The 23,009-nt window shown below is 43.1% G+C and overlaps 1 protein-coding gene across 1 annotated transcript in view; it reads left to right on the top strand.

Moving 5' to 3' along the window:
- Nucleotides 1-23,009, top strand: part of LAMB4 (laminin subunit beta 4) — a gene marked incomplete at its 5' end in the record, with an annotated part of 91,112 nt that overhangs the window by 39,641 nt on the left and 28,462 nt on the right. Inside the window, 10 exons of the mRNA XM_081102376.1 lie at nucleotides 5,397-5,582; nucleotides 7,006-7,121; nucleotides 7,667-7,787; nucleotides 9,846-10,023; nucleotides 11,339-11,482; nucleotides 13,098-13,329; nucleotides 13,985-14,142; nucleotides 15,882-16,106; nucleotides 17,174-17,394; nucleotides 19,572-19,668. Coding sequence (XP_080958502.1) covers nucleotides 5,397-5,582; nucleotides 7,006-7,121; nucleotides 7,667-7,787; nucleotides 9,846-10,023; nucleotides 11,339-11,482; nucleotides 13,098-13,329; nucleotides 13,985-14,142; nucleotides 15,882-16,106; nucleotides 17,174-17,394; nucleotides 19,572-19,668 — 1,678 coding nt within the window. The remainder of the gene's footprint in view (nucleotides 1-5,396; nucleotides 5,583-7,005; nucleotides 7,122-7,666; nucleotides 7,788-9,845; nucleotides 10,024-11,338; nucleotides 11,483-13,097; nucleotides 13,330-13,984; nucleotides 14,143-15,881; nucleotides 16,107-17,173; nucleotides 17,395-19,571; nucleotides 19,669-23,009) is intronic.

The raw sequence follows: 23,009 nt of genomic DNA, 5'->3' as shown, positions 1-23,009 counted from the left end.
TATAAAAGAGGAGCCCACAAAACCAGGATTTTAAGGAAACTGGAGTTGCATGAATGCAATTCCTCTGCTTCAGGCTGGCTGGTGCAATTTGGCTATCCCGGTATAACCCCGCCGTGGGAACTTACGAGGCCAAATCCCACAAACTGTAAGAACTAAGAGCAATTGGTCTGGAGTGTGTCAAAAGTTACAATAGCTAATTAATCTAAAAAGTTACAAAGCTAATTAATCTTTGATCTTTGTACCATGCCTATTGTTGATTTTCTACAGCTTTCTTCTTGAGATTTTAGGTTAAAACATAGCATTTTTGTACTTTTTCTTAAACACCATGAGACCAGTAGATAAGAATATTTTCCCAGTTCAGAATTTCACTAGTATAGGAGCCCTTAAAAATAAAACCCAAAAATCTTAGGACCACCCAAAACTCTCTGTTTTCACAGAAAAACAAAAAATTATAAACTGCCTCCAATGACTGCTTCCTGAGGCTATTAAATGAGGATCATAATTACCTTTTAAATTATGGTATAATTTGAAATTCTTCAACTATGGTATAATTGGGTCTTTTGTTGCTTACTTAAGCTGTCATTTCTTTTCTTTTTAAGATATTAGCAACAGCTTTGCCTACATGTGATGTGTATTTGCAGCAACAAGGAAGCTATTTCATAATTGACAGAGGAAATATAATACTGAAGAGAAATCAGGAACAGAGCGTCCATGCTGACCAGCAGAGCGAGGTAAGCCATTTCTTCATGGCCATTTCTGTGGTGCCTTCAACCACTAACCCAGATGCACCCAGAGCTGTGCCTGGTCTGTGTGAGCACCCAGTCAGTGTGAGCTCTATTAGCCTCAAGAATAGAGTGGGGGGAAGGAAGAAGCAAGCCCCAAGTAGTTAGAGCCCCTGGGCAAAAACTTCGATCGCTTTATTTCTTTTCACAACAAAAATTCCTGGAAAGCTGGATTCTGAAGAGTTAGAGACTCGGGTACTGGGAATTCACAATTTCTTGTCATTTTAGTACGAAAAAGGTACAGTTCTGAGAAATGGCTCTCCTCCTAATTTGAGAAATGAAACATGCTCATGTCCCTGGGATGATGGTGCATGGCTTGGCCCTCGATCCCAAGGCGGTTGTAATCTGTCAGTGCTGGTGTGAGGGCCAAGGCGATGCCACCTCCCCGGGGCCCTGCTCCAATGGCTCCAGAAGGCTGGAGGGGCCTGAGGACCTCACAGCCAGCCAACCATTATCCACTCAAAGGTGGGACTGCTTCAGGCCCATGTCCTTCGTTCAGTCGCTACACCGGGATCTTTACTGAGAGTCCCCTGTGCATGTGCGTGAATGGGCATGTTGCAGAAGCAAAGGAAAACAGACGTTGGCTGTCTTGTTTACAAACCTAGCGCCTGAAACGATTCATTTCATATAAGAGACCTTCTTAGGTGAATGAAGTGGTTGAATGAATGGCGACAGAAATATGTAGCCATGGAACCTGTCTAAGATTGTTGTTGGGAAATGAGCCATGTGCACAAGTGACTGATGTGTGCCAGGCGGGCCAAGTACACAAAGGAGGTGCGCATACGTGACGTGGACTTCAGTTTAGGGAGAACTGGCTCCTGCTGACGGGGTCCATGAAGGCTGGGTAGTGGTGTTCCTCCCTGTGCGTGCCTACATGCCAGTGGTGGCGGCCTGGCTCTCTCCTGCTTCCGTGGCCCTGCCGCATGCCCAGGAAGCCTTCTCTGGCTTCTCAATCTGAAGTCCTCCTGAATGAGAAGGGCGGGGAAGCCGTCACTGCCCCCTCCCGGGGCTCCCTGTGACACAGACCAGTCAGCCTCAAGTTTTACTGTGTGCAACTATGACCCTATGAGTTCATTTCGAATGCATGTTGTAGGGCAGTGATGGCAAACCTATGACACGCTTGTCAGAGGTGACACACAAACTCATTTTTTTGGTTGATTTTTCTTTGTTAAATGGCATTTAAATATATAAAATAAATATCAAAAATATAAGTCTTTGTTTTACTATGGTTGCAAAGATCAAAAAATTTCTGTATGTGACATGGCACCAGAGTTAAGTTAGGGTTTTTCAAAATGCTGACACGCCGAGCTCAAAAGGTTCGCCATCACTGTTTTAGGGCCTTCCCCTTGAGATGCTGGGTCTGAGGATGGTCAAGAAATCTGCCTGTTTGCCAAGCACCTCAAGGTGATTCCGATTTTGCAGACCCAATTTAATAGACTCCTGATTTAATAGACAAAACTTCTCAACCATTACTTGTCATATGTGAAAAGTAACGCCCTAATTTTAAAATTCTTTTAACCCAAGATTTGCTTTCAGTTAAATTAATAGGTTAATTTTTTTTATTAATTCATTGTTATTTTTAACAAATTTTAGCAAATAGGCCATATGTTGGAAGAAACACTATAGTAATTTCATCGACGTAAATAAATATTACATATCTACAACTATAGTCTACGTACATATTTAAACTGGAGTTACTACTCGCAAACAATGTTCCCCGAATAATTAGCATGTGATCACACTGCATCGTACATGCTAACGGGTTCTCTTGTCACATGGTGTGACTTTCTGCAGAAGTTTGAGCACATGCTGGCCTATGTTCCGACCTGCGCTAAGCCCCGCCCCTCCATGTGCATTTGTTTATTCCCAGTGACTGGTGAATGCATGCATTTACTAGACCTATTCAGTATACATTTAAAATTACAGTAATGCATATAGAAAATTTTACTGCAAACTTAAACTTTTCATACATACTTAATTTTAATTACACAAAACGTGTCTACATAAGTAAAAACAGATAAACTAATTTGTTAATTTTTTAACATACACATTCGGAAAACCCACTTTATTATATAACTAGAGGTCCAGTGCACAACATTTGTGCACTGAGGGGGGGGGTCCCTCAGCCTTGCCTGCGCCCTCTCACAGTCCAGGACCCCTCGGGGGTTGTCTGACTGCTGGTTTAGGCTTGGGCCTGAACTGGCAGTCGGACATCCCTCTCGCAATCCGGGACTGCTAGCTCCTAACCACTGCATGCCTGCCTGCCTGCCTGATTGCCCCTAACTCCTATGTCTGCCTGCTTGATCATCCCTAACCACTTGCCTGCCTGCCTGATCACCCCTAACTGCTCACCTGCCTGCCTCATCACCCCTAACCACTCTGCCTGCTTTCCTGATTGCCCCTAACTGCTCACCTACCTGCCTGTCTGATCATCCCTAACCACTCGCCTGCCTGACTGATCGCCCCTAATCGCAGCTTTGTCCAGAAGGATGTCCGGAATGACATCCGGAAGGTCGTTCACCTGTCTGGTCTAGTTAGCATATTATACTTTTATTATTATAAATTCCTCCATATCTCTCAATGCCAGAAATATTACTCCTGCCAGTGCCTTCCCTTCCCCTTTGTGCTGCCCCAGCTCTCCGGAGATGGCAGTGTTAGCAGTTGCTCTGCTACTGCACCCCAGGGACCATCAGTTGTGTTACTCACGGGGTTCTCACTGCCGGATGAACAGTACATGAGCCACCTCCAGAACTGCATCGGAGTCAGTCCACTTTTAGGGAAACTGGTACCAACTGTCTCAGGTCAGAAGCCTTGGAAACAGAGCCTAACACTGGATTCTGGTACAGATGATTTATTTAAAAAGTGTTTTTAAGAAAAATTCTTTTTTTTAAAAAAAAAATTGATTTCAGAGAGAGCAAGATCCATTGCTACACTTCATTTATGTATTCATTGGTAGATTCCTGTGCCCTGACCGGGGATCAACCCCGTAACCTTGGTCTATTGGGACGACACTCTAACCAACTGAGCTACCTGGCCAGGGCTCCAGGAAAAGTCTTTGAGAGAGCGAGGAAAACAAGATAGAGAAGGGGAAAGGGTAAGATGTGGTCTCAGGTGAAACAAGCCTTGATCCACAGGGTGCTCAGAAGTGAACACTGCAGACAAAGCTGTTCCGCTCCTCGAGACAACCAGGCCAACAGCCTTGGCTGCGAGCTGTCTTGGGGGGTGTAGGAGGGCAATTCTCCAGAGAAGAGGAGGCAACACACACACAGCAAGTGGGTGACGGTGCACCAGCCGGGTAAGGGGATCCCAGAGAGGTACCTACAGCGTCTACTGCAATTGTGAGAGTGTTTCTGCAATGTTTGAAAATGTTACATGTGATTGAGTTTACATACACCCCTGTCTACTGAAACCTAGGGGTACAGTTTCTCATTCCCATGTCTGTCTCCAATGCAAGATTCTAAACTGCTCTGTGGCAGGAACTCTGTCCTACCCATCTTTTTTTTTTTTTAATATATTTTATTGATTTTTTACAGAGAGGAAGGGAGAGGGATAGAGAGTCAGAAACATCGATGAGAGAGAAACATCGATCAGCTGCCTCCTGCACATCCCCCAATGGGGAAGTGCCTACAACCCAGGTACATGCCCTTGACCGGAATCGAACCCGGGACCCTTCAGTCCGCAGGCCGACGCTCTATCCACTGAGCCAAACCGGTTTCGGCTGTCCTACCCATCTTAGCATTCCTAATTCAGAGGCTGACACTGAATTGTTACTAAGCAAATGTGTGTCAAGTGAAGAGAAGTTTGAGGTAGATCACAGAGCAACTTGAACTCCAGGCTAAGTAATTTGGGCGTGATTCTGTTGGCAGTTAGAGTTTGAAATGCTTGTTGGCAGTGGTGTGTAATACGTATTGGACTTGGGAGAAAATGGAGAGAACAGCCAAGAGACGGTTGCAGCAATACAGGCAAAAGCAACAAGAGGGAGGATTCCCGTGGAGGCTGTGAGTATGGAGAGGCAGATGCAAAAGCCATTAAAGAAAAATTATCTACAGGATCCAGATGGCCCCAGGCTGACATCTAGGACAGAGCCTTTTGGGGATGTTAATCAATCAAGTGAGTTTAGTTTTGTGCTTATCTGCCTCCAAGCAGATAGAAGACCATTTCTCATGTTTGCATGGAAGAAATAGCTAAATAATAAGCACATGTGAGTTTTCTCATTGTCATCAGACATTTAGGCAAAATCCATGAACTAGGCATGGGAATCTGTTCTTTCTTTCCGTTTTTTTGGCCGGGATCCTACAGCTGTATCTGAGAAAGCCCAAGGTCATCCATGTGGAATGTGCTGAATTCATTAGCACATGGAGTACTTAAAATTAAGGTGGTTTCCAGTGACGCTGCTTTCAAATCAATCATTCTGTACGTAACATATGTCCCAAAGCTGCAGATTGAGCACGCTATTCTCAGCTGTACTCTGGCCTGGATCCTGGGTGGAATAATTTATCCGTGACTCAGATGGATCATATATGGAAATATGTGGGTTTCTTTCCTTTTTTTTCTCCAAACTCGTCCAGGCCTTGACTATCGGCAAAGCTTATGTACACTTCTCTCTGATTTTAGGGCTCAGTGACTTTTGGCTGGGTGCCTGCCGTTCACGTTGTTTTCCGAGAGCCCGTTCCCGGGATGCCCGTTACGTGGACGGGGCCTGGATTTGCCAGGGTTCTCCCTGGGGCTGGCTTAAGATTTGCTGTCAACAACATTCCCTCTCCCATGGACTTCACCGTGGCCATTCGCTATGAAACTCAGGTATCCTTTAAGTCCAACGGCTTCGAATGGTGAAAAATTGGAATACATTCTTGCACTAAATGTTTCCATCCCAGTCTTGCTAGATATGTTTATCATCAAAGTATTTGCAGAAGAAGGAGAACATCTGGAGAGCATTATACACCAAAGGGTTTCCTAAAGATACTAAAGCAACATAGCGAGCCACATGCACACATGCTTTATTCCAGGGAGAGAAGCTAAAGTTGGAGTTATATATTTAAGGCCCTCGATCTAAGGAAGTGGTGATGGAATGTTTATATAAGAATAATAAATAACTAAAATAACATAAACCCTGCCTCTCCTGGGACTTTTTTTCTAAAAACTTAATAAACTAACATACATGCAGAGATTCAGACTCCAGGGTTGCAGCAGAAGCATTTATTTGCATTTGGATTTCCCCTGAAAGAAGAGAAAAGCTGAAAGCAGGCTGCTCTCTTATCTCCCATTGCCTTACTACCCTTCCTGGCCTTTTAAGAAGTATCTAAACAGAATAGGGAACAAATTAGGAAAATACTTGATTTAAAGCAATAGTTTCTAACCTTTTCTTTATATAAACTTTTCTTTGATAATTTGAAACCCCACAGACCATCCCCCCTGAAAAATATTTTCTATGGCGGTGGCAGCGGCGGGGAGGGGGGAACAACGATCGTTCCAAAGTCGCTCTGGGGACCACACTCTGGAAGCGCTCACTGTGTGCTTATGGCCAGAGCTGCTGATCCGTTTTGAAAATCTTGATATGACATATTTCTCTGTTTCCCACTTACACTCAAAAGCCAAGGGACTTCAATGAACTTTGACCTAGTGAGTATGACAAGAAAGTTTTAAATATATCTATATATAAATTTTTCCATTGAGAAGACACATCTCTAACAGCTTTAAAATGCTTTTTCAAATTGTAGGGCTTTCAGAGGATAGCTAATTGGCATATAAACAAATATAAATACATCTAGTAATATAATAAATACATCTAGTAATAAAATAACTAAATCGTATAATTTATATACTAATATTTACATGATAATGTGGAAAAAAATGCATCTCCTTTTGTGGAGAATTCCACACTATTATTTTTGTTCTGTGATTTATGAGCGTGATGAGTTAACTGCTGCTTGGAAGGCAGGGGTTAAAGGGAAGACGTGTTGGGAATACAGGGTTCTCTCAGGCTCGTGAACTATGTCGCTATGGCCAGAAACAATATTCCTCTACCTGGGTCACAATTCAGACACCAGCGAGGTGGGCCTGAGAGTGAACCTCTAAGACTTTTTTCAACTAGAAAATTCTATTTGCCAAAAGGGCCCTGGGTAACAATTCAATTCCATGCAGTCTTCATCAGGTATATGTTTGTGCATGCAAAACAGGCTCCCACATCCTCCCCGTGACATGCTTTTATGTCCTGCCCATCTAGTCCGCAGCTGACTGGGCTGTCCAGGTTGTGGTTAACCCCCCTGGAGGGAGCAAGCACTGTACACGCAAAATCCCACCGCAGAAGCCTCCGTCTTTCGCCTTACCCGCGACCTCCAGGTATGCTCCGGGCCTGTCCTCAAACACTGCAGGTTTCCTAGCATTTTGTTCATCTATCCGTAACATGTATTCAGGAACTAGTGGGAGAAGAGGTGTAATAACCCTTTCCCATCCTCTCAATGGCTTTGAGATGTGAGAAAGTGAAATGCTACAAGAATAAGAGTAAAATATTCAGTTGAGTTCTCTCAGCTGAGAGTCTGTGAGGTAAAAAGCTACTACGTTTGCCTCATCAGAGATTTGTGGCAAAATAAACCAGAGAGCCTGTTGGTATTAGCATGGCAGGTAGGATGGAGGTCGTTTGTATTATCTTTTCCCCACCGCAGTCATGACAACCCATGGCCAATAGTTTCTAAGGCTTTGCTCTCTGGCACAACCTGTGGAAGAGCCACGGAGACTCTGCATTTACTGTCCACCTGGACCTTGCCGCCACGCCACGGTGAAACCCACATCACGGCACAGGTGGAACGCTGCCAAATACCGGGGTCACTTCCGTTACATAACTGTACTTTTGTCGTTGAATTGTTGCTTTATTTCTCCTAATACAGAGTCGTGCTGCTTCCCACACCCATCTGTTTAGAACCAGATGTACAATATTCTATAGACGTCTATTTTTCCCAGCCCTGGGAAGGAGGGTCCCACGCTCATTCACACATCCTTGTTGACTCTGTAAGTATCACAGAGCTTGGTGGGTGCTGCCTTCCAAACTGAGCTCCATTAAAATCCCACGTTTAGACTCTCTGGTGAAATGTTTCTTGAGACGTGTGGATGTATTTGTTTCCTTCCAAAAAATCACCTATTCTCTCTAAAAGTCACCTAATAACAATTGCAAATCTTACAGAACAGGAAGTGCCTGTAATGGTTTGAAGTGCATCTTGCTCATATTCTATCATTTACTCATATAGAGTCAACACCCTATAAGGTCAGTACTAAGATTATTCTCATCTGTAGACGACAGGGCTAGTTCAGGGTCACACAGCTAGTAGTGAGGAGTCTGGAGTCAGAGTCAGACTGTCTGATTCCAGAGCCTCTGCCCTGAGCCAGGACAGCATTACTGAGTTTCGGGGGAAATCCCACCACGTTAAAATTAGCATCTTGCAAGCTCCCATGTATACATAGTCTGCTTTTATGTTGTAATCAGAGTGCTCATACAAGTATGGATGTGGACATTTTTCACTTCGCATTATATCATAAGCATTTTTTACTATGTTTATGTAGTTTTCTTTCTAGGAACAATGCATAGTATTTCTTTGAGTGACTTTTTAAATTGTATTTTTCAATTACAGTTTAATATTTTTTTGTATTAGTTTCAGGTGTACAGCGTAGAGGTTAGATAATCATACACTTTACAAAGTGCTCTCGGCACGTACTTACTATAATAGTATGGACTCTATTCCCTATGCTGTGCTTTAGATCCCTGTGACTATTCAGTAACTACCAATGTGTACTTCTTAATCCCTTCACCTTTTTCACCCAGACCGCCAACACCCCTCCCACCCAGCAGCTATCAGTCTGTTCTCTGTGTCTATGAGTCTGTTTCTACTTTGTTTGTTGTTGTTTTTTGTTTTGTTTATTTTGAGTGACTCCTTTCAGCATCTTTCCCCCACAGAGCAGGACCACAGGTGGTCCTTCTAAACCTCCACTCTGTGCACTGCAGACCCAGGCTTGTCACTGGGCAGAGTTTGGCACTGAGTGAATTTATGTAATTTACTTATCTAGTCCCCTACTTGTGGAATAGTTTCTTCTATTTTTCAGTATGTATAGTTGGTATATATTTTTCAGTGTTTTAAAATATAGTCCTATTTATCTAAGGTTTTATGGCTCTTGAAATAACTTATCAAATTAATTTCTGGAGCTATACTTCAACTAATTTTCAGGATTCCCAGTGAAAGCACCAGTTTCATCCATCTTCAGCAAAATTGTATAGAATTGTTGGGGGATTTTTAAAAGTAATTTTGTGTATAAAAATCCAATTGCTTTGTTTAAATTGTATTTTTAAATATTTCTAAGAATCTTCTAATATCTTGATTTAATTGGCAAAATGCAACCTACAAATTATATTAGAACACAGCCATGCCCTTGTTTTTAAGTATTATCTACGGCTGCTTTCAAGCTACAAAGTCAGAGCTGAGTACTCATTACAGAGACCTTAGGGCAGTGGTTCTCAACCTTCCTAATGCCGCGACCCTTTAATATAGTTCCTCATGTTGTGGTGACCCCCGATTTCATTGTTACAAATTGAACATAATTAAAGCATAGCGATTAATCACAAAAACAATATGTAATTATATATGTGTTTTCCTATGGTCTTAGGCGGCCCCTGTGAAAGGGTCACTCGACCCCCAAAGGGGTGGCGACCCACACATTGAGAACTGCTGCCTTAGGGCCTCAAAGCCAAAAATATTTACTACCTGGCCTTTTATAGGAAGAAGTTTGTTGATCCCTGATTTAATTAGATGTATCCATATTTTGTGAAATGTGTCTTCAGTTTTTTGCCATTGAACATTTTAAATTTATATCCTCAAACTTTGTTATTTCATCATCTACTATAAAATTCAATATGAATCAGGTATATCTTGGATTTTATTCAACAAGCTCATCTATTATGGCATCAAAAAAACAATTGTTTTAAGATTATTTTACCAATGGTAGATTGTAAGATTTAGCAAAAAAGGAAAGGAAAGAAGGAAGGAGTGAACATGTCTTCTTTTCTTGTTATTTGAAAAGCTTGGTCTTCTTCCCCAAATCGACGCATTGGAGGATTTCTACAGCAAGCAGTATGTAGATGGACATCAGCTGCACTCCTGTGTTGAAATTGCCTCAGAACCAGGAGCTCAGGAGCTCCCCGGTGCATGTGAAAGGCTTACAGCGAGCATGTCCGCCAGGCTACACAATGGGGCAGTGGGTGAGTCTCCCTGAGTAGGCTCTCCTGAAGCACTGCTACTTGTAAAAATGCTTTTTGGAACATGAGTGAATCAACTTAATTTATTTTAGCATCTATTCCAAACAACCAATCTTGCCCGATGATTAGATGCACAGAGCAATCTAGGGATGTGTTGGAATCAGAATGTGCAGTACAGGAGCTGTATAGAAAGAGGAGCCTTGCAGTAGTAGCATTAAGATGCTAGATTGCAGGAACAATCATCCTAAAAGTGTATTTCTTTAGAAGCCTGGGATTTTAGGACTGAAATGAACTCTAAACAACTTCTTTCATCCCCAAACCGTCACTGAATAAATGAGACCATTAGGGTCTAAAAACATTACTTGCCCATTGCACTAAGTTTAGAGCAGGTTTCTCACCCTCACTAGTTTCCAAATTTTGGCCTTGTTGTGGGGAGGGGGTGAGGTCTGTCCTGTGCATTATAAGATGTTTAGCAACATCCCTGTCGTCGACGTACCTGATACCAATAGCACCCTTACACTGGTTGTGACATCCCAAAATGTCTGCAAACTGTGACATATGTCCCTTGGGGGCAAAATCCCCCCCACACACACACACCAGTTGAGAACTACTGCTATAGAGTGACAGCTGTAGTGATACCCTGGTCTTCCTAAGTTCCAGGCATTTGCTTTTTTTAAAATATGTTTTTCTTGATTTCAGAGAGAGGAAGGCAAAGGGAGAGAGGGATAGAAACATCAATGATGAGTGAGAATCATTGATTGGCTATCTCCTGCACACCCCCAACTGGGGATCAAGCCCGTAACCCAGGCATGTGCCTTGACTGGGAGTTGAACCGTGACCTCCTGGTTCATAGGTTGATGCTCAACCACTGACCCACACTGGCCAGGCCCAGGCAAATGCTTTTTCTTTCATACTGAAGGGCTACCCATAATCTCACAAGAAGTATGGAATAAGAAAATTCAAAGGTATAGTCCAGCACTAACATAAATCATCGGGAATTGAAGTAATAATAATATCAATAATAATAACTAAATTGGAGCAATTAATGACTAAAACATTTTAAGCCTTTCATTAACTTGAGTAATGTTTATTGTTGTTATATTTAAGTAATGTTTATTGAGCATTTATTAGATGCCAAACACTGTTCTAAGTACTTCATAAACATTGTTACCTTTAATCCGTATAATCCTACATTATGCCCCTTTCACAGAGAAGGGATTAAGGTACATGAAAGAGAGGAAAACCAAAGCCTCTAGGGGCATGAGGTGCTTCTCGGCCACTTCCTTCACCTCTAACAGCCTTCTTTCGTTGCCTGCAGCCTGCCAGTGTCACCCCCAGGGCTCAGTCGGGACCGGCTGCAGCCCACGTGGAGGCCAGTGCCCATGCCAGCCTCACGTGGCCGGGCGCCGCTGTGACAGGTGCTCAGCAGGAAGCTACGGTCTGGGGCATCACGGCTGTCACTGTAGGTAACAGAAAACAGACGCTCTTGTTCACAACCTTGGAGTTTCGAAGGGAGGAGAATTGATGTGTGGCGTCTCAAAGGGGAGCAGAGTGGGAATTGACTACATTACTCAGCTGTCAATGTAGATAAAATGTATGGAATTTTTTTTTCTACCATCCTTCATCTAGCCATTCACTGGGCACTGAGTGTGCAGAGCTCCGTAAGGAAGTGTGAGTGATGAGAAAACCACGGTTCATGCTTCTGGGAGTTTGCAGTCTATGTCAAATAGAGGGTAGTCCGGGTAGGCTGTGGGATACCATGAAGGGAGTTGGCTGTGCAAACCCAGCTGTGTGATTTGGTCCGTAAGCCAGTGGCTGGAAAGGCTAAAACAATGATGAGATTGGGAAGTGGAGAAAGGGGCCAACACTGCGACCAGGATATGACGCTTCTTGATGCTGGGGTTGCAAAGTCTCTGAACTCATTTTGTAATCTGCCCGTTAGTAAGGACTTGGATGGGGCTTCACCCACAGTAGTAAATTCAGTTATCCTACATGTCAACGTATGTAGTTCTCTATTCTACCATGTAAACTATTAGTGAAATACTGTTCCCCACAGAAACCTGCCTTAGGAACCATGAAAACCATCAGGTACATCAATTCTCCTTTCAGGTAGGGAAACATCTTGTCAGTCACAGAGAGATGGCACACCTTCCTGGTCATTGCCTGTCCAGCAAACTGCCCATAAAACAGCTTGGGTCCATCACCACCTTTTTTTAATTTTTTAAAATTGATTTTAGAGAGGAAGGGAGAGGGATAGAGAGATAGAAACATCAATGATAAGAGAGAATCATTGATCGGCTGCCTCCTGCATGCCCGCTACTGGGGATGGAGCTCGAAACCCAGGCATGTGCCCTGATGGGAAATGAAAACTTGACCTCCTGGTTCATAGGTTGACACTCAACCATTGAGCCATGCCAGCTGGATCATCACTGCTCTTTTTTCCCTTTTCTTTAAAAAAATGAATTGCTTGAGATACACAAAGGAATATATATTTTTTCCATGTAGCACCCTGTAAACCAAACAGGCATCACAATTTTTTATAGGAAAGATGAGCTCAAGTAATTCAACAATTTAGCAGAAAAGGGTTGAGCCTTTACTATCTTGTCCAGGACAAAGAAAAACCTGACGGTTTTGAGAGGTGTGTCTTATATTTTTTATAGTCTTAAAGTTTGACTCACAAGATATATGGAAGTTCAAGTCATTAAAAGCACATTACTTGGCTGGGGCTTTTTTCTGGTTCAGGGAGCACTGCCTCCCCACCCCACCCCCACCCCTACCCTTTTAGGAAAAAAAAAAAAAAAGCACATTACTTGTTCAGTTCCTCTGCATAAACAACATTTATCAAACCCAGTTGTTCACAGCTTACCGTTTGTTGAGTGAATTGGTGAATTGCTATTTAACCAGCAGTCCCCTGGTGCTGCTCTATGCCAGGCTCCGCTCTGGGCCCTCTAGAGACTCCCTCTCTTCCCCTTGATTGGGGTGAGCTGGAAAGTTAGGGACTGCAAAACCAGGCCTGTACCTCTTTCACCAGCACACCATTGCCCCCCACCGCACCGTGTTCTCTTTGCTTTATCTAGTGTGTCACTGCCACCCTCAAGGCTCAACGAGTGCTGTGTGTGACCAAATAACCGGACAGTGCCCCTGCCAGGAAGCGGTGGCTGGCCGCAGCTGTGACGGGTGCCTGCAGGGCTATTTTGGATTTCCCAGCTGCCACGCCTGCCTCTGTAATTCGTTCGCTGAGCTTTGTGATCCAGAAACAGGATCATGCTTCAATTGTGGGGGGTTTACAACTGGAAGAAACTGTGAAAGGTATGGAATTCATATGTACTTTTATTATTTTTAATATATTTTTATTGATTTCAGAGAGGAAGGGACAGGGAGAGAGAGATAGAAACATCAGTGATGACAGAATCATTGATCGGCTGCCTCCTACACACCCCACACTGGGGATCGAGCCTGCAACCTGGGCACGTGCCCTATCAGGTATCGAACCATGACCTCCTGGTTCTTAGGTCAACGCTCAACCACTGAGCCATGCTGGCTGGGCTGGACTTCTATTTAAAAAAAATTTTTTTTTGTTCCAATCTCACAACACTCCCCAAAGGGCCACTGAGTAGTAACTAACAGTATTGAAGTGCAGAATGGTTGTTCTGGGTGGGAAGATAATGTCATTCTGTCGTCCTTCAAAATCTTGTTATAAACCAGACAGTGTCTGATTAAATTAATAACAGGCATTTGCCTGGCACCTTGCTTTTTATATTCCTGAAATAAGACATGTAAATTGAGTGCTATTGTATGGCGCTTAATGACTATACCATGGGACTTTCAACAGCAAAAAGTCCTCATGCAGAGCATGAAAAATGAGTTTTCGGAGCTGCACGGTCCTAATGCATAGCAAATGCACACTGGCTAACATGTAAGCTTTTCCTGGGAACATTTTGGTGAAAATAAATTGCCTTGACAGATGCATCGATGGTTACTATGGAAATCCTTCTTCAGGACAGCCCTGCCGTCCTTGCCCATGTCCAGATGTTCCCTCGAGCAATCAGTACTTTGCCCATTCCTGTTATCGGAATCCTTGGAACTCAGATGTAATCTGCAATTGTGCTCAAGGTTATGCAGGTAGGCAGGAGGCTTCACTGATGGTTGTTTTGCTTCTATTTCACACGGCTATCTGAAAAGTAATCACATATTAATAATTTATCTACCTTGACCAAATGAATGTTGCAGGATATAAGTTAATGGTAAGAAGACACAATGCGGTAAATTGCTGCTTTATAAACAAAGAATTTGAATTATTCAAAAACCAGTGACTATTTAAAACTCATCCCCACTGAGCTATAAATGTTAATGCTGTTCTGGAAAACTAATGGACCAAATGAGTTTAAGTCAAATTAATTTATTTAAAATAAAACCATCACATGTTAAATATATATGTGATAAAATAAATATATGTGGTATATATTACATATAACGTAAGCAATTAAAAAGTAAATAATAATAATAATAATAATAATAACCAATCCAATGCTTTCTTTGTATAATTCTGACCAATCAATTTGACTGGCATTTCACAGATACAAATAATTTTTCCAGAAGTCTGGAAGCACTGATTTGGGCATGGAATGGAGACTGCATAAGTTAATTCAATATTTGTATCTGTTGCTCAAAAATTTTATTTTGCATAGATTAAGCATGAGTGTAAACATGTTATGTAAACAAGGAAGAAAACTTACAAAGTCCACTTGATTTAATCACACTTAGAAATATGGTGCTCGTATTTTCTTCAGTGATAATTACCATAACAATAATAAATTACATGGATAATATTTTTATTATCCCTATGGTTACACATCTCTTGTTAATTGCCTTTTCTCTTACAGTCTCTTCTCCCTGTACATTTTGGCTTGGTTGACCATTTTTTAAAATATGTATATTTTTTATTGATTTCAGAGAGGAAGGGAGAGAGAGAGAGAGAGAAAGAGAGAGAGAGAGAGAAACATTAATGATGAGAATCATTGATTGGCTGCCTCCTGCATGCCCCCTACTGGGGATCGGGCCCACAACCCAGGCATGTGCCCTTGACTGGAATTAAACCCGGGACCCTTCAGTCTGCAGGCCAACGTTCTATCAACGTTTGGCTCAACTGAGCCAAACAGCCAGGGCTTGGTTGGCCATTTTTTAAGAACTGAGCCCATGGTTGGGCTCCCAGAGCATTTCTAAATGGGATGAACCAAAATGTGGCGAGTAGACCCACAGTTTGGACACCTAAACAAGTGCAGTTGCCTCATGGTTGGAAGGACAAAGAGTGTCGGAGAGAAGGGATGGTTTCTCCATGCAGTGCTCAGTAAGAACAGCCTCTTGGACTCATACATCGAGGAAACTGCTCTCAGCCATCTTCACTGCTAGACACATATCTCAGGCTGCTGCTGCTTCACCTCCAGGCCCGGATGGGGTGGGCCCCGGGGAGAAGAAGGGCTGACATGAACTTTGGGCCTGGAGTACACTGTTTTGACCCTGGTTCTATAAGGATCCAGGGGTCCTGTGCCCACAACTTTTAGGTTTTAAGAAAGACTAGAATCCATTCTTCACCAAAGACATTTTAGCCCTGGATAATCATTTTGCCCTCCGAATGAATAATAAGCTAAAATGGATGTTTTGTTTTAAATTAGAACACTTTTCCTTATTCATCCTCAATGTGTTACCTCTCATTATCTCTAGAGGTGCCCAATTATTCTCTATTTATACCAATCTCCATCCCCCCTCTCCCAACACACACACACACACACACACACACACACACACACACACACACACACACCTCTGTCACCTCATTCCCTTTTTCTCTCTCCATCTTTCAGGTAAGCAGTGTGAAGAATGCTCTGCTGGTTTCTATGGAAATCCCAGAATTTCTGGAGCACCTTGCCGGCCCTGTGCCTGCAACAACAACATTGATGTCACTGATCCAGAGGCCTGCAGCCGAGTAACAGGGGAGTGCCTTAAATGCCTGCACAACACTCAGGGGCCCAACTGCCAGCATTGCAAACCGGGTCACTTCGGATCAGCCCTCAATCAAACCTGCAAAAGTAAGCCTGCAAGGCTCCTGGGGGGAGGGGGGGGGGGGAGACTGGCAGCAGAGTGGCAGCTCACGAGTGTTGTAGCAGCTCTCCCATGCCCGTTTCAGCTAGGCCAGGGGTGTCAGCACCCCCTGGGTGGTGGGCTGGGGCACTGAACTCATCAGCAGAAACCGGTGCAGCTATCATATACTCGCTGGTGTCATTAGTTTGCCTGTTCTGACTATTGCTCTAAGTGCAGTGGTTCTCAACCTTGGCTGCACATTAGAATCACCTGGGAATCTTTTTAAAATCCTGATTTCTGGGTCTCATCCTCCGAAAATTCTGTTTGTTTGTTACTAGTGTTGTGGCCTCACCCCATAACAAAGAAACAGAATTTCTGGAGGATGAGGCCCAGAAATCAGGATTTTAAAAAGATTCCCAAGTGATTCTAATGTGCAGCCAAGGTTGAGAACCACTGCTCTAGTGGATTTTTAGCATTATTCCTCGGAGTGTGGTCCAATGTGCACTGAGCCAGAGTCTTCTAGGGGTGGGAATGAGGCATTAAAATGCAAATTCCTGAGCTGTACCTCAGACCACGGAATTGACACTCTGGGAGTGAGACCCACAAATATGCATTGTGACAAGCTCATCAAGTGACTTTAATGTATAAATATGAGAATCATTGATGTAGACGAGGACATAGGTTTAATTCTAGGAGAAAGAAAGAGGAGAAATAAACTTCTCTTTTTTAGGAGATATCAGTTGGGCGATATTTCAGTTCACCCAATTTGGTAAACCATTTGGTTTCAGATCTCTCACATAAATGGAACTTTGGTGCGTGTCATAAGGGAAAAAGTGAGACTTGCAGTCTTTCTCAGTCTACTTTGTGAGCTCTTCGAACATCGTAGGCACAACCAGATGAAACTGCTGTTCTGGGGGATCAACAACAGCTGAATGGGTTCAACCTACTTAATTCTTTGATAAATTCTGTACTATTGTAAGGTCTTGAGCCCTTTGGAGAAATGATCCATTTCTCCAAGTTTGCATGGGTTGTTGACAGCCATTGTTTTCACTGAATTTACCTCCTGTTATCTCAGGATGCTCCTGTCATCCTTCTGGCGTGAATACCTCTGAGTGTCCCCCTAGTCGGGGAGCTTGCATTTGTGACCCAGACTCTGGCACATGCCCCTGTCTGCCCCACGTCACAGGGAGGACCTGTGACCATTGCGCTGATGGATACTGGAACCTCATCCCTGGCAGGGGATGCCAGCCATGTGACTGTGACCCCCGGACCTCTCATGGGAGCCACTGTGACCAGGCAAGATACTTTAAAGTTACTAAGCTCCTCTTGTCTATTTCCTGCCCCTTTTCTAGAATGGGCCATTTCTTCAGGGGGTGCTGTTTCCTTTTGTTGGAGAATGGTACTAGAAACCAAGGTCTGGGCACCAGATGACCATGTCTGTTTTATGGGCTCCCCTCCACTCCTCACACCCGCAACCGCCAAACGTGGAACAAATTGGTAGATCGCCACATGACGGCTTGGCTTCCTAATTCGTGAGGAACTCCTAATGTTCGTGGCATCACTCTCTGACGTGATTCTTAGGCCTTTGGGGAAGCATATTTGTAGCAGCTCAACCAGGAGTGCAGTTCAGTCATGGAGATTGGGGGGAGCCGGAGAAGCTGGAAATCAGATGGCGCTGGTTTAACCCAAGAACCCCTGACAGCAAGAAGATTTGGGGTTGTCTGACCCAAAGGGAATGCCTAGGCCCTAGGGGAAGGCTGCTCTTCACAGTGAGAAAACTTTCACTCGAGCACAGAGGACACATATGAATGTTTAGATCCTCAGCTGTTTAAACACTGTGATAAATGTCTCTCTCTCAGCCAGTAGGCGGTCCCCAGGGCATTCTTGCAGAGAGATCCAAACGTGCCGTCCAGTATTTTCATCAACAGTTTAAGACGGAGCTGGAGAAACAGGTTTATGAGATTTGTGGATACTGCAAAGTTGTAAGCTAACGTGATAAAGACAGAACAAGAGACAAGATATCCTAACAGGCTGCCTTATTGTCTGGAAACCAGATGAGATATTAAGAGGATACAAGTCAAGTTTTGCAATTGTGTTTTTTAAAATTTGCATATCTATTGGGTGGGAGTAATACCTTGGCACCAGCTCATGCGAAAAAAACATTTGAGGATTTTCACTGTGTGCTTCAAGTGAGCCAGCTGTGTGGATGGGCTATTAAGGAGGCGATGCCCATTCCGACTAGAGTCGGAGGGGGGGCGGGGGAAGCCATACCCAGGTTCAGGGCAGTCATTGTCCCACTGTCCTCTCTACAAGACAAACGGCTCCATGAGCACAGTCGTCATTTCTGAGTGCCACATTGTAAACATTATATTAGCAAACTGATATGTGTCCAAAAGAAGACAACCAGGATAGTGGAGTAGAACCATGCTACCCTCTGGCAAAGGCCTGAAGGAAGTTGGGGTGCTCAGCCTGAAGAAGAGCAGCAAACACAAGTTGCGAATGACTGTAGTTGGGAAGAGGGCTGTAAGAGGAAAGAGGGAGGCTGCCAGTTTTGTGCAACCCATTAGGCCTCAGAACAATGGGGGCACGCTACAAGGAGCAGATTATACACCAGTGTAATAAAGCATTGCCCATCAATCAAGGACAACCAGCAATATGACAGCCTTCATGAGCAACAGGAGCCCCTTACCTCTCTACATTTGAACAGAAGCTAGTGGTTACTCCAAAGATGGGTAGCAACGTAGCCGATGCCGTTACTTTTGTGATCATGCTGCGTATTCACGGGAAGATACTGGAAGAGGTGTTGTTTAAGCAGATTTGGTCAAGTATAACCGCGGGCCACTCTACTAGTGATTTGCTTCTATGTTTTTCTCTTAATTTTGCAACCTCCTCGGTTTTCAAAAAAGCTGCTCAAGAATCCAGTGGGGGTGGTACAAAAAAATTCAACCCTCTTCCCCAAACACAATTAAATAACTATTATTAAATGATCAAATTTCAAGTGCAAAAAAAAAAAAAAAATGTTTGTTGAGCAAAACACTGGCCCAATTGGGAGAAACTCCATCGGACATTCCATCGTGGAAACATTATTTGCCAAATTAATTGATGAATGTTAGTCCAGGCCTTTAGCCTCTCTGTGTTTTGGGGAAACTCCCATAACTGTAGGGGAAAAGAATGTGGCCCGTTTCCCATGATGTGTTTTGTTTTCATTTACATCTGTGTATGTTTCCCAGTTTGGGGCCACCTGTCCTTGAACAGCTGGAAGCAGGCGGTATATTCAAGCGCCCTGAGCCAAAACACATTGACTCCTGATCCTTGGGATTGTCGGGGGTGGTGGCTGGCCGTGGGAATCATCCCTCCTCTGACTTTGCACAGCTGTATGTTCTAAATCACTGGAGGGAAAACTGTTTTGTATTAAATGCATTTTTTTTAGATCAGAAAGCTTGTCAATTCCTCACCCATGAATGTTCTCACAGGTCACAGGCCAGTGTCCGTGTAAATTAGGCTACAGTGGGACACGCTGCAGTGAGTGCCAGGAAAATTATTACAGCGATCCACTCGGGCGATGCGTTCGTAAGTATTGCTATTTCTAAAAACATGAGTATAGTCAACCTGGTCCTACCACGCGCATGCTATGAACCAACTGATATCCCAACTCCTTTATTTTCTAGAAAACTCCAAAAGTTTAATTCCAGTTTTGAAAATAATATCTTTTGTAGCCCTATAAAAGAAGATTTTTTTCTTCCTTACTAAAACTTTAGGCTGTATGAAATATTAGCCTAGATCAGCAATCGCAATCATTAGAAAACACATATAGCATATCAGATATTTGCATGACGATTCATAACAGTAGCAAAATTACAGTTATGAAGTAGCAACGAAAATAATTTTATGGTTGGGGGTCACCACAACATGAGGAACTGTATTAAAGGGTTGTGGCATTAGGAAGGTTGAGAACCGCTGGCCTAGATTCACACTTGTAGCCTATATTAACATTTCTCAAAGTCATTAAAATGGAACAGGCCTGTGAGATCATAAGTTGTAGCCAGTTTTCTGCTAGTTGGAAGCAGGTTGACAAAAGCAGCTACTCTGGAGTGAATTACAGGCTGGGAGACGGCTCAGGGCTTCCTCAACGTGGCTCTCATTCTCTGGGTCTACCACATGGTCACGTACTCATTGACTCTACAACACACCTAGAGTGCCTACTGAGAGCTCTAGGAAGTGAACATGGAAGACAAGGCCCTGACCTCATGGAGCTTGTGTTCTAGTGCCTCTCCTGCCCTGCCTCAGCACCCGCAGGACTTAGAGATGTGCAGCCAATAGAACTTCCTGCAGAGGTGGAAGTGGTCTACGTCTGCGCCGTCCGGTGCAGGAGCCACTAGCCACGTGTAGCTGTTGCGCATTTGCAACGCGGCTAGTGAGAAAAATAATGGTTTATTTTATTGAATTTGTTGAAATCTCTCAATAGCCCCATGTGGTTAGTAGCTACCATATTGGACAGGACAGATTTAATGTCTGGATTAGGTCCTAGGACAGTGATGGCGAACCTTTTGAGCTCGGCGTGTCAGCATTTTGAAAAACCCTAACTTAACTCTGGTGCCGTGTCACATATAGAAATTTTTTGATATTTGCAGCCATAGTAAAACAAAGATTTATATTTTTGATATTTATTTTATATATTTAAATGCCATTTAACAAAGAAAAATCAACCAAAAAAATGAGTTCGCGTGTCACCTCTGACACGCGTGTCATAGGTTCGCTATCACTGTCCTAGGAGAAAGGACTTTTTGCATCTCTATTTAAAGTCAGCTTCCAAAAAGAAGTCAATTCAAAGAAATAACAGATGTGATGGGCTTATCGTCATGTCACCTCTACTTATATTGTAACTCTTTCCTCCTTTCCATTCTTTCATAAATGTGCTTTTGCGACAAAAAAAAAAAAAAAAAAAAAGGCCTGCATTTTCTTGTCCCACTCAAATATATATTCTGAATGGTTTTCTCCAGTCCCACGCAGTTTCAGTGGAATTACTATTTTTAAAACCAGGGAGAAATTTTGGTTCTTGGAAAATCTGTCTTCCAGAGTGCCTTTCCTTGTGTCCCTTTAATATGTCAATAATCTCATTTTATAAAAATGCTTTCATCTCTTATAGAGGAAACGTTGCAAGTGGTCAACTAAAGCCACAGACCCCACTAAAGCTCCTGGAGAAGAACAGTTAGCGAGGGGGAACCGTGGCTTCCAGCTGGGGAGGTGACTTAGTGCCACCCTCAGGCCTCTGGACCAAAGCAAACCTGCCAGACAGATGTCTAGTTGAGGGGCCTAATACGTTCATCCGTTTTTATCCGTAATTGGCGTTCCTTTATTCAAGCTGGCAAACGCATTTTTAAATCGCTTGTTCCTTGCAGTTAGTCCAACTACAGAGGCTAGTGACTCCCTGGCCTTTTGGAAATTGAAGTAACTTCAGTAGCTCTCTCATCCTCCATCCTTAGACTTAATAAAAAAATCTAGTTAACCAAAGTGCATGTAGCATAGGGTGTGTGTTTTATTTATTAAGACAAATTAAATTTATTTTTCTTCCTTTTTAAAAAATATATTTTTTATTGATTTCAGAGAGGGATATATATATATATATATATATATATATATATATATATAGAGAGAGAGAGAGAGAGAGAGAGAGAGAGAGAGAGAGAGAATCATTAATAGGCTGCCTCCTGCATGCCCCACACTGGGGATTGAACCCATAATCCGGGCATGTGCCTAGACATGTGCCCTGATGGGGAATCGAACCGTGACCTCCTGGTTCATAGGTCAGCATTCAACCACTGAGCCATGTTGGCTGGTCTAATTTTCTCCCTTTTTAAAAAAAAACATTTTTAGAGAAATTTTAGGTTCACAGCAAAATTGAAAGGTAGGTACAGAGATTTCCCATATACTTTCTGCCCCCACAGATGCACAGCCTACCCCATAGTCAACATCCCCAAGAGAGTGGGTATTATACTTAATGAACCTACATTGAATATTATAATCACCACAGTGCATAATTTACATATGCCCACTCTTGGCATTGTCCATTCTGTGCATTTAGACAAATGTATAATGGCATGTATCCATCACTACAGTGTCATGCAGAGTATTTCACTATCCTAAAATTCCCCTGTGCTCTGCCTATTCTGCCTACCCCCATCCCTAGCAACCATAAATCTTTTTATTGTCTCAATAGTTTTGCCTTTTCTAGAATGTCCTATAGTTGGAATGATACAGTAATTAGTCTTTTCAAATTGGCTTATTTCACTTAGCATTTAAGTTTCCTCCACATCTTTTCATGACTTGAAGCTCTTTAGTGTTTAACACGGAATAGTATTTTTATTGTGTAATTGTACCACAGTTTATTCATCCGTTCACCTACTGAAGGACATCTTGGTTACCTTCAAGTTTTGGCAATTGTGAATAAAGTTGCTATAAGCATTTGTGTACAGATTTCGGTGTGGACGTAAGTTTTCAGCCCCTTTGAGTAAATACTAAGGAGTAATCCTCCACCCTTTTTTTGAGAATGGGAAGTTCTCCTTATGAAATGGAAGGCAGCATAAGTCAGCACACCCAGACTGGATTACACTGAGAAAAGGTGTGGTTATGGGAATTCTTAGAGTCTTTGACATGCCTGAGTCACCCTTGTGGACACGAGCAGTAGTCACTAGTACGCTGTCAACCATTAGACCCATGTCCCTCATTGAAATAGGTAAAGAACTCACACACACTCACACTCACAGTAAAAAAAAACAAACAACACCTAATTTTCCTATATAATAAAAGCCCAGCAACCGAAACGGCAGAACGATCAGAGATCAGAACTACCAGCCCCTTGCCCAGGCTGGCCCCACCCCCCAGTGGGGACACCCACCCCGATTGGGGGTATG

Source organism: Myotis nattereri (assembly GCF_964212035.1).
Source record: "Myotis nattereri genome assembly, chromosome: 11".
Classification (NCBI taxonomy): Eukaryota; Metazoa; Chordata; class Mammalia; order Chiroptera; family Vespertilionidae; genus Myotis; species Myotis nattereri.
Note: the sequence above shows the minus strand (reverse complement) of the source record. Positions and strands in the feature narration are given on the sequence as shown.